The sequence below is a fragment of the Caretta caretta genome, chromosome 7 (genome assembly GCF_965140235.1).
Source record: "Caretta caretta isolate rCarCar2 chromosome 7, rCarCar1.hap1, whole genome shotgun sequence".
NCBI lineage: Eukaryota > Metazoa > Chordata > Testudines > Cheloniidae > Caretta > Caretta caretta.
In genome coordinates, this window is record NC_134212.1 from 125,617,998 (window position 1) to 125,628,619 (window position 10,622).

A 10,622-nucleotide genomic window follows, 5' to 3' on the forward strand; every position below is an offset into this window, starting at 1 on the left:
CACTTATCAGGCAGGGCCTGTGGCCTACCCCCGACCTGTCACTGATAAGTCTGGGCTGGGGGTGCTGTCCTTGCTCTAGTGCCCCAGGGAGCTACTCTCCTGGGCCTGAACCCAGCTGCAGGAGTAGGGGGAGCTGCTGCAGCCAGGCTGGAGCAAGGGGCAGCAGCTGGGGGCTGTGCCCTGCTGAGCTGGCTGCGGTCAGTAGAACAGGCCCATCTCCCTGAGGCCCCAATGCTTCCAGCACCTGTGCTGCTGTAGCTGACCTGCCTGCCATGGGCACAGGGCAAAGCTGCTGTCAGCTGTGAGGAATGCCCTGCAGAGCTGGGCATCTAGGGGTGCCCCCTGGGGGCTGGCAGCTGTGGGCATGCTGCTTTCTGCCTGAAGCTAGAGCACTGTCTGTCAGGGCCTGTGTAAAGTGACCCCTCCCCCTGCATTAGTGGGCTGGAGGGGGGTGGGATCTGGCGGGAAGGGGTCAGGGAAGGGCCTGAGCAGTGTCCTCTACTTCCAGCTGAGGAGCATGTGCCATGTTAGGAGAATTGTGCTGGCTCCCTCCTCACAAGAGGCAGCGGGGCTATGAGCCCCCTGTTGAATTGGCTGCCAGGCAGTCTGACCCCACAGAGGGAGAAAAGCACCCCCCCCACCCCACTGTACTTCGTGTCCTTCAGCCGCGTGCATCTGAACTGGGGCTTTCTAGCACTTCCCCTGGCCTTTCCACAGCCCTCGTCCTGCAGGAGCATAGCCAGGGCCTGGGGAGTCTCACAGTGCAATGGGCTGAGTGGGACGGTGCCCAGGGATCTGAACAGACAAAACAACAGGCTGGCATTTACACCCCACCTGCCAGGCTGAGCACCCAGCTGGGCTGCTGTACAGAGGTGCCCTGGCTGTGTCATGCTGTAGTGAGAGCCTCACCCCACATAGGTGTGTCTCCCTGGTCCTCCCCTCTCGGAGCTGGCCAGGCCTGCAGTAAATCCTGGCAGTGCAGACAGCAGCAGACTGGGAGGCATGTACAGGTCTCACGGCTGGGTTACTGCTCTGGCTTTTATTACACATTCTCTCCTGCTGTATTCAACAAGCATCAGGTGTTTTCCTTGGGCTGCCCACAGTTGGGTGGGGCTCACCTATGGGACTTGGACCCCATGCAGAGGGGCACCCTAGAAAGCCAGCTCTGGTGCTGACTGCATTTGCCCCACGTGTACCCCCCCAGCCAGGCCTGGAGGTGGGGGAAGGGCTGCCTGCTTGTGGGTTACTCCCCTCCCCATTTGGGCTCATCTAGCTGCCAGCACAAGGCTCAGCACCACTTGGGTCCCAGAGGCCCTGGCCCCTCAGCAAAGGGCCTTCAGGGCAAGTTTGTGTTGGATGAGGGGTGGCTGCAAGGCCCATTCGCAGCCCAGGCTGCAGCTGCCCTAGGCTGGCTGGTCCCCACAGTGATGGGTGGCTCACTTCCCCGCAGGGACCCCTCACTCTGCTCCCCTCTCCCTTCACCTACTGTGGGGGAGGGAGGGGAATCTGCAGCTGCTTGGCCCAGCTCTAGCCAGGGGGGACAGAACCCCCGCCCTGTGTCTCTGCCAGCGTGTGGGGCTGAGCCTGGCCAGGCAGCTGGGAGCTCCCAGCACCAGCTGCCCCCCTCACTGCTGGAGCTGGTGCAGGTACCCTGTGGGCCCTGGCCCCCTCTTCCTCCGCCTGGTCCTTGGACCTGTCCTGCTAGGCCCCTCCAGCCTCGGGGTGCTGCCAGGGTCTGCGCCAGGGGAGCTGCTGTCCTCGAGCCTGTAGGGGAACAAATGGAGTCAGTGTGAGGGGCAGAGGATGCCTGGCCAGGAACACATGGGGCATCCCTGCCCCAGGCGCGAGGGTGGAGCTGGAATTGCGGCAGAGGCAGCTAGCCCAGCCTCCCTCAGGGCAAAGGATCTCCCTAGCCGAGGCTGCCCCTTCCAGCCATGCCCTCCCCATGGCCTTGCTGCAGGGGGGCTCCCCTCCTGGGCCAGGCCAGATGGGAGCCAGGGACAGGTTTGGAGTCTGTTACCCACAGTGCTGGGGGAGCTAGAGGGGGAGGCGGCAGGTCCAAGGAAGGGCCCTGGCACTGGGATGCTCTTTTGTGTTTAGGGGTAGCTCATTCAGTCTACCCTGGGCCAGCCCCTGAATCACACAGGGCAGGCATGCCCCCACCAGGGCTTGTGGGGTGACCTGCCACTGCCCCATGTTTCCCCAGAGCCCCACCCCACGGTGCAATCTCCCCACAGGAGGCTGTGCTGGCCACTCCGCATGCTCAGGGCCCTGGGCCCAGCCTGTACCTTGGGTGGCTGCTGTCCTGAGCTGCTGGGCTCAGCTGGGGTGGCAGCCGCCCCCTCCTCTGCCTGCCCCTGAGCTGGCGCAGGGCTTGGGCCGTGCGCCGGTCGCCCGCATAGCCCAAGACCAGCTGGGCGCGTTCCTCGGCCCGTGTGTCCCCGCTGCTCCGGAACAGCTGCCTCAGCTGCAGCAGCCCCACGCCCTGGAAGATGTTGGCAGAAGCTCTTTTCCGGGCACAGGCCTCAGGAGCCTGGCGCTGCAGGGGGTCACATGCCACAGAGGCCGGGGTGCCCATGGGTCTGCCCCCGTGGGCCCAGAGGAGAAGCTGTGGGAAGGAAGGGAACAGGATGAGGCTGCGAGAAGGGTTTGGGTGTCCCACTGCCTCCTGCATCCCCTGGGCCTCCCCTGCTGGGACGGGTGGGGGAGGGGGGAGCCTAGGGGATTTTGCAGCCTGCACCCATAACATCTGCCCAGTGTCCCAGCCAGTGTGTCACTAGCCAGGGGCCCAAGGCCAGCTGGGAAAGAGAAGAGCCAGATATTTCCCTGCCTGGCTGCGCTGCCTTTGGGGCCCAGAGGGGCCCCATTTCCTGAGCTGGCTGAGCAGGGCTGGACCCGAGCCACCATCCCCAGGACACAACAGCCCCATAGCCCTCGGGCAGGCCCAGGAAAGAGGGGGGGGGCCGCTGCCTTCTCCGGCGGGCCGCGAGCAGGGGGGGTCGCGCTCCAACGACGGGCGGCCCTGGGCTCTCCGGGTGCGTCTACACAGCAGCTACAAGCCCAGGGCTGGCCCGCGCCAGCTGGCCCCGGGGCTGGGTAACTGTGGTTACGCCCCGGCTGGGTCCCGGCGCTCCAGCCCCAAGGGCGAGAGGCAGTGACCGGCCCCGAGCCCGGCCCCGGCGCAGGCAGCGGCGGGGTTCAACGCCAGTGTAGACGCGCCTCGGCGCCCTCGGCCCCACCGCCGCTCAGCGCCCGCCCGCCCGCGGAGGGAGCCAGCCCCGGACCTGCCCGCGACCGGCCCCCGGCTCGGGGGGGCTGGCGGCGGGGGGCCCGAGCGCCCCGGCCGGGCCCGACCGGACAGACCGGACAGACCGGAGCGGACCGGACCCGCCCCGAGCGCCCCCGCCCGGCTACCTGCGCACGCGACTGGCGGCGGCGTCGGCTCCGCGGCCGGGCCCGGCTCTGGGGTCCGGCCCGAACCCCCCGCCCCGAGCGAGGACCGCAGCCCCGCCCCCCGCCAGCCAGCCAATCAGCGGCCGCGGCCATCCGCGTCCCGCCTTCCCGAGCCGGACGCGGAGACACCGGCCGCCCAATCAGGCCCCGCACAGGGGGAGGGGCGGCGCCTGGCGCCTCTCGGGGAAACACGTGGCACTCAGTGACGTCAATAGGCAAGCGGTGACCAGCTGCTGGCGGGGGGGTCCGGCGCTACTGGCGGGGAGAAGCGGGGAGCGCCCCCCCCGGAGCCTGCAGCCGCCCCCCCCATCCCGCCCAAACCCCCCCGCCCCGGAGCCTGCAGCCGCCCCCCCCCATCCCGCCCGGGACCCCCGCCCGGGACCCCCGCCCGGGAGCCTGCAGCCGCCCCCCCCCATCCCGCCCGGGCCCCCCCGCCCGGGAGCCTGCAGCCGCCCCCCTCATCCCGCCCAAAACCCCCCGCCCGGGAGCCTGCAGCCGCCCCCCCCATCCCGCCCGGGACCCCCGCCCGGGAGCCTGCAGCCGCCCCCCGCCCGGGAGCCTGCAGCCGCCCCCCCCCCATCCCGCTCGGGGCCCCCCGCCCGGGAGCCTGCAGCCGCCCCCCCATCCCGCTCGGGGCCCCCCGCTCGGGAGCCTGCAGCCGCCCCCCCCATCCCGCCCAAAACCCCCCGCCCGGGAGCCTGCAGCCGCCCCCCCCCATCCCGCCCGGGCCCCCCCGCCCGGGAGCCTGCAGCCGCCCCCCCCATCCCGCCCAAAACCCCCCGCCCGGGAGCCTGCAGCCGCCCCCCCCCCCCATCCCGCCCGGGCCCCCCCGCCCGGGAGCCTGCAGCCGCCCCCCCCATCCCGCCCAAAACCCCCCGCCCGGGAGCCTGCAGCCGCCCCCCCCCCCCCCCATCCCGCCCGGGACCCCCGCCCGGGAGCCTGCAGCCGCCCTGTGAGGATGTGACTCAGCAGGGAGGGGGGAGGGTTGACCTGGGAATGTGCCCTGGGGAGGGGAGACCTGAGCGGGGGTGACACCTCTGCCAGGAATGTGGACAGAGGCTGCAGGAGGGAACCTGCTGGGGGGGTTTAGTGTCAGTTTGGAGGCTGGGGGGAGGAACACAGGGAACCCCAGGGCTGGGGTCTAAGCTCCCTGCTCCCCCAGAAGGACGTGACTGAGGGGTCCTGGGGGTACCCACAAGCTCTGTTTTGGACTGTGTTCCTGTTGTCCAATAAACCTTCTGTTTTACTGGTTGGCTGAGAGTCTCAGTGAATCCCAGGAAGAGGGGTGCAGGGCCTGGACTCCCCCACACTCCGTGACAACACCCCATCCCGCCCGGGACCCCCCGCCCAGGAGCCTGCAGCCGGCCGGCCCTGCCCCAGATCCCGCTCAGGGCCCTGCCCAGCCCGAGCCCCGGGATCCTGCAGCCGGTTGCACAACCCAGGCTGTGAAATGCTTTGCAGTGAGAAGCTCTGTTCCCTGCACAGGTTTGGGCACCCCACCTTTTCCCAGTCAGTAGAGATCCAGGCAAAAAGCACCCGCCCGTACCCAGTCCCTCGGGCTCAGGGTGTCACTAACCTGGTCAATGTAAGTACCCACACCCTTTCCCAATGTGTAGGGCTCCGGGTGTATCCTACTTCTGCAGGTGTGCAGGGCCTTTGACCAGTGAAAGAGCCTTACACTGTAATATCCTACACCACCTCTATTTATGAACAGTCACCAAACCAGACTGCACACGCCACACAGTGCTCACCACTCCCAATAAGACAGGGGAACTTTTCTGGATGGCCAGTCAGGATCAGGTCCATCCGGGGGACTCCAATTTCTGCCCGGTGTCATTGGCAGGGTGTTGAGGTCTGGCAGCTCTGATCTTGGGGGTGTGTCCTGGAGTTGGTTCCCAAAGAACTTCCTTTTGGACCCCAGTTTATATCGTGAAATTTGAGTCCTTTTTAGCTGTGCCCTAACCAATCATTACACTAAAATTTTACTAACCAATCCTAACATAGTGTAACAAAAATTTTTAACCAATCCTCTCCCACCATCTTAATTTACACGTAGCAAAATTAATTATGTAACAGACGGCAACAATCAAAGAACCGGAACCATAATGACAAAACAATACAGAAAGGAGCAGTTCACAAGCACAACTATTGAGAAGTGGTTTCTTGCCAGACTGACACTATCAAACTACATTTTCTTTAACCACCTTAAGAGCCGTGTCTCTATCTGGTGGTCGTGGGGGCCACTGGGACGGGGTCTCCTTCTCCCCAGCCGGATCTGACATTGTTTTACTGTCATGTAGATGGACTGTGAGGATGGGACTTCCCGCTTCTCAGCTAATGGCTGCAGCTCGGTGGCTTTTTAACGGGCTGCAGACGAAGGCTGTATCCTTCCAGCTCCCTGCCCCGCCCAGGCTCAGCCACTGCCCTCTGTGGGTCCGTGCGGCTGCTGGGGACTTTGGAGGCTTCCTGCGCCTGCAGCTCACGGTATCCCAGGTTCTTCCCAGGGGTCACGCTGCCCCTCGCCTGGGCGACTGAGCAGCCACCAGTGCAGTCAAGCCTACCCAGACGGAAAGGCCCCCTACCTCCCGTGCCCCAGCCCCTGCTGCAGCCTAGTTCAGACACGCCACACTGCCTGACGGCATGAACAGGAGCTGCTGGAGCCCTGCACTGGGGGATCTTCCCTACAGACTTTGCAGAAGGATGAAGGAGATTCTAACAGTAACCTGCAGCTTTCGAACCGGGGACTTTCAGATCTGTAGCACAACCCCTGCCCCTTGAACTCAAGGAGTAACCTCGTTTGCTGCCACCTGTAGTAGGCTGCTATCCACCCGTGGCCCAGGGGGAGGTGACACATTTTGCCAGCATCACCCGAGGCTGTATGGAGCCTGGGGAGAGGCCCTGAGCCGGGGCAGTACACAGAGGGGCTGGCTCATTTGCAATATGAAAACCAAGCAATGTTCAAGTGTCACAGATGAATGCAGCACGGGAGGAAATGGGTTTATCGGCCTCCCTGAGTAACAGACGAAATGCTTCGATGAACGGCTGGGTGGAATCCTCTCCCTTTCCTGGCGCAGTGTTTCTGTCATGAATGAGTGAGCCAGAAGAAAGCAGGGTGCGCCCGCCGGGGCACATGGTGGGAGGATGCTCAGGAAGGACAGTGATCCATCCAGCAGCAAGGATCCTGCAGTACAGGGGATTTCCTCGGTGCTGGTCAGTTGGGGAGAGGGGGCGGGGAGTGTAGATGGTTCATGTTCCACACACATGTTGTGGGGCTGGGAGGGGACTGACCTGTCGATAACCCTGTGCCTGGAGGATGGGGGAGGGCTGGCTCTGACATCCCATCCCCTCCAGCTCAGCACTGCCTGTCACAGAGCAGACAAATCCTGTCAAGGCCTAGACCTGCCCCTCAGGGTCTGTCTGCAGAGGGAAGATGCCTCCCAGCCCAGGAGCTAGGAGGGCTGGTGCATGGAGTCTTGGAGGCCACGGGCCTGCCCACATGGGCCAATGTGAACCTTTAGGGTTTGGCCCCCCAAGGGACTAGTTACAGGCTGGAGAACAGACCCGGCCCTGTGGATCCCTGGCAGTGCCCACCGGGGGAAACTCTGCCAACACTACCAGCTGCAGGCAACACGTGGTCCCCACTAGGCTCCTTCCCTCTGCAGGCCAGCAGTTCCCGCGCCCCAGGTTGTTACACCAGAGCACCCAGCCCCTGCAGCATGGAAGCAGCATGCCACAGTTCACTGGCTTCTCCTCAGTCCCACCCTCTCCGCAGCACGCTCACGGATCTCTCACAAAACCACATGGAAGTTTATTTAGCAGAGCTCGAGTTAAGGATTCAGACAAAGGCAAGTCAAAGGATTTACAGACAGGTTACAGGTAAAAGACAAACAGAACAGGCAGCCTAGAGCCTGCACTCATTAACGAGAGCCTCTCAGAAACTAGCAGGAAGCGCTGACCAGACTGTGGTGGGCTGGGCTTTACTTACCAAAGGAAAGAGGACCCGGTCCTTCACCGTGCTGGCTTGTGGCTGGGCATAGGGCTGGGCTCACTGCTGCAGCGAAGGGGTGAGATGTTTGTGAGTACATGGGAGTGATGGATGAGTTCTACATCCTCATGCTTCAGGGCAAAGGAAATCAGCAGTTGGGGTCAGGAAGGCCTGTCCTTGCTTCACACCTCTCCTGTGAGGTAGCTGGACAGTGAGGCACAGTAGAGAGACAAGGGGGGAGGGCATATCTTTCACTGGACCAACTTCTGCTGGTGAGAGAGACACGCATGCTTCCCGAGGAAGAGCCCCATGTCGGTGGAAAGCCCGTCTCTCACCCATAGAAATCAGTGCAATAAAAGATATGATGTCACCCACCCTGTCCCTCCCATGTCCTGAGACCCACAGGGCTGCAACACTGCTGGCCAGAGCTGGGCACGGGGGGCAGGGATTTATGCCTTTCTCGGAAGAATCAGGCTTTGGGCACTCAGAGACAAGGCACTGAACGAAGGGACCACAAGTCTGCTCTGATGCAGTGGTGGGGCTAGGGACGCCTGGCGCAGGGCTGGGGCTGAGGACACCCGACGTGATGGTGGGGCTGGGGACACCCAGTGGGGCTGAGGATGACCGGCGTTGTGACGGGGCTGGCGACGCCTGGCACAGGGGTGGGGCTAGGAATGCTTGATGGGGCCGAGGATGCCCCGCATTGCGACAGGGCTGGGGACGCCCGGTGGGGCTGGAGATGCCGAGCAGGGCTGGGGACGCCCGGCATCGTGACAGGGCTGGGGACGCCCGGCGGGTCTGGAGATGCCGAATGGGGCTGGGGATGCCCGGAGTTGTGACAGGGCTGGGGACGCCCGATGGGGCTAGAGATGCCTGGCATTGTAATGGGGCTGGGGACGCCCAGCAGGGCTGGGGATGCCCGGCATCGTAACCGGGGCTGGGGACGCCCAGCAGGGCTGGGGACGCCCGGCGTTGTGACAGGGCTGGGGACGCCTGATGGGGCTGGAGATGCCTGGCATTGTAATGGGGCTGGGGACGCCCGGCAGGGCTGGGGACGCCCGGCGTTGTAACCGGGGCTGGGGACGCGCGGCAGGGCTGGGGACGCCCGGCGTTGTGACAGGGCTGGGGATGCCTGATGGGGCTGCGGACACCCGGCGTTGTAACGGGGCTGGGGACGCCTGATGGGGCTGAAGATGCCGAATGGGGCTGGGGATGCCCGGAGTTGTGACAGGGCTGGGGATGCCTGATGGGGCTGGAGATGCCTGGCATTGTAATGGGGCTGGGGACGCCCAGCAGGGCTGGGGACGCCCGGCATCGTAACCGGGGCTGGGGACGCCCAGCAGGGCTGGGGACGCCCGGCGTTGTAACGGGGTTGGGGACGCCCGGCAGGGCTGGGACGCCCGGCAGGGCTGGGGATGCCCGGCGTTGTGACAGGGCTGGAGATGCCTGGCATTGTAACGGGGCTGGGGACGCCTGATGGGGCTGGGGACGCCCGGCGTTGTAACGGGGCTGGGGACGCCTGATGGGGCTGGGGACGCCCGGCGTTGTAACGGGGCTGGGGACGCCCGGCAGGGCTGGGGACGCCCGGCGTTGTAACGGGGCTGGGGACGCCCGGCAGGGCTGCGGACGCCCGGCGTTGTAACGGGGCTGGGGACGCCTGATGGGGCTGGGGACGCCCGGCGTTGTAACGGGGCTGGGGACGCCCGGCAGGGCTGCGGACGCCCGGCGTTGTAACGGGGCTGGGGACGCCAGGCAGGGCTGGGGACGCCCGGCGTTGTGACAGGGCTGGGGATGCCTGATGGGGCTGCGGACACCCGGCGTTGTAACGGGGCTGGGGACGCCCGGCGTTGTGACAGGGCTGGGGACGCCCGATGGGGCTGGAGATGCCTGGCATTGTAACGGGGCTGGGGACGCCCGGCGTTGTGACAGGGCTGGGGACGCCCGGCAGGGCTGGGGACGCCCGGCGTTGTGACAGGGCTGGGGACGCCCGATGGGGCTGGAGATGCCTGGCATTGTAACGGGGCTGGGGACGCCCGGCTCCGTGGCCACAGCCGCCGGGGGAGACACGGGGAGCCGCTCGGCGCTCTCGCTGGAAGCGGCAGCCCCCAGGGCTCTTGCCGCCCCCAGCAGCAGCGGGTCGTGCGGGCCTGGCCTCTCCCTGCGCCCCCCGCCGAGAGCGCCCCGGGGCCCCCAGGCCGGGAGAGGCCAGGCCGGGGGCCGCGCTGGGGGCCGGCTCCGCGGCGGAGCCCGCCCCTTGCAGGGAGCCTCTGGCACGTCCCGGGCTGGGCCGAGGCGGGGCGGGGCCGGGCAGGGCGCCCGGCGCAGGCAGGACCGTTAGGCGCCAGATGTTTGGCAGCCGAGCGCAGAGGAAGTGGCTGCCGGGAGGGACGGACGGACGGACGGGGAGCGGCCCGAGGCCCCAGCGCTGCGCCATGCCCCCGCCCGCGCCGCCCGCCGCGCCGCCGCCCGCCCGCGGGCCGCTGAGCCTGCACCGGCCCTTCCTGCGCAGCCCGCTGGCCCCGCTGCGCCTGGGGCAGCTGCTCCTGGGCGCCGCCTGCTGGGGGACGGTGGCGGCGCACAAGTACGAGGGCGCGGCGCACTTCGCGCTCTTCGCCGCCGTGCTGGCCTGGCTGCTGGCGCTGGCGCTCTCCGGCCTCAGCCTGCTGGGGCGCTGGGCGCTGGTGCCGCTGCTGGGCGCCCGCTGGCTGCTCGCCAACGCGGCGCACGACCTGGCGCTGGGCGCCGGGCTCTACGCGGCGGCCGCGGGCGTCATGGGCCACAAGGCGGCGCGTCACAGCTACTGCAGCCTGCCGGGCTACAGCCAGCCCTGCCTCTACCGCGCCTACCTGGCCGCCGCCGCCTGCGCCGCGCTGGCCGCCGCCCTGCACCTGCTCTCCGGCCTCTACTGCCTGGCGCGCCGCCGCCGGGGCCACCGCGACATCGTCTGAGCGCCCGCCGGACCGAGCCCCTGGGCCTCCATCGCCCCCGGGACCGACCGACGGACAGAGCCCCTCGGCCTCCATCGCCCCCGGGACCGACCGACGGACAGAGCCCCTCGGCCTCCATCGCCCCCGGGACCGACCGACGGACAGAGCCCCTCGGCCTCCATCGCCCCCGGGACTGACCGACGGACAGAGCCCCTCGGCCTCCATCGCCCCCGGGACCGACCGACGGACAGAGCCCC

At 66.9% G+C, this 10,622-nt stretch overlaps 2 protein-coding genes across 3 annotated transcripts; one reads left to right on the forward strand and one right to left on the reverse strand.

Moving 5' to 3' along the window:
- Positions 1-1,024: 1,024 nt before the first annotated feature.
- Positions 1,025-5,309, reverse strand: AVPI1 (arginine vasopressin induced 1). Of its 2 annotated transcripts, none has more exons than XM_075131128.1 (3): positions 5,205-5,309; positions 2,289-2,608; positions 1,025-1,764 (listed from the first exon to the last, which is right to left on the reverse strand). In XM_075131128.1, exons 2-3 carry the CDS (start codon positions 2,576-2,578, stop codon positions 1,626-1,628), a joined length of 429 nt encoding a protein of 142 aa, XP_074987229.1. In that variant the 5' UTR covers positions 2,579-2,608; positions 5,205-5,309; the 3' UTR covers positions 1,025-1,625. The 2 variants fall into 2 exon arrangements, with proteins under 2 accessions (XP_074987229.1, XP_048713292.2); XM_048857335.2 differs by lacking the exon at positions 5,205-5,309 and adding an exon at positions 3,415-3,517.
- A 4,409-nt stretch (positions 5,310-9,718) lies between these two features.
- MARVELD1 (MARVEL domain containing 1) lies at positions 9,719-10,391 on the forward strand. The gene has a single exon (XM_048857338.2). The coding sequence runs from the start codon at positions 9,784-9,786 to the stop codon at positions 10,384-10,386; it is 603 nt and encodes a 200-aa protein (XP_048713295.2). The 5' UTR covers positions 9,719-9,783; the 3' UTR covers positions 10,387-10,391.
- The last annotated feature ends 231 nt before the right edge of the window (positions 10,392-10,622 follow it).

What these genes read in the sequence shown, in the direction of transcription:
- MARVELD1 (XM_048857338.2), top strand. Translation starts at nt 9,784, where the DNA reads ATGTTTGGCAGCCGAGCGCAGAGGAAGTGGCTGCCGGGAGGGACGGAC.
- AVPI1 (XM_075131128.1), bottom strand. Translation starts at nt 2,578, where the DNA reads ATGGGCACCCCGGCCTCTGTGGCATGTGACCCCCTGCAGCGCCAGGCT. An exon ending in CAGGACAGCAGCCACCCAAG is followed by an intron (nt 1,765 to 2,288) that starts GTACAGGCTGGG and finishes GTTCCCCTACAG; the next exon opens with GCTCGAGGACAGCAGCTCCC.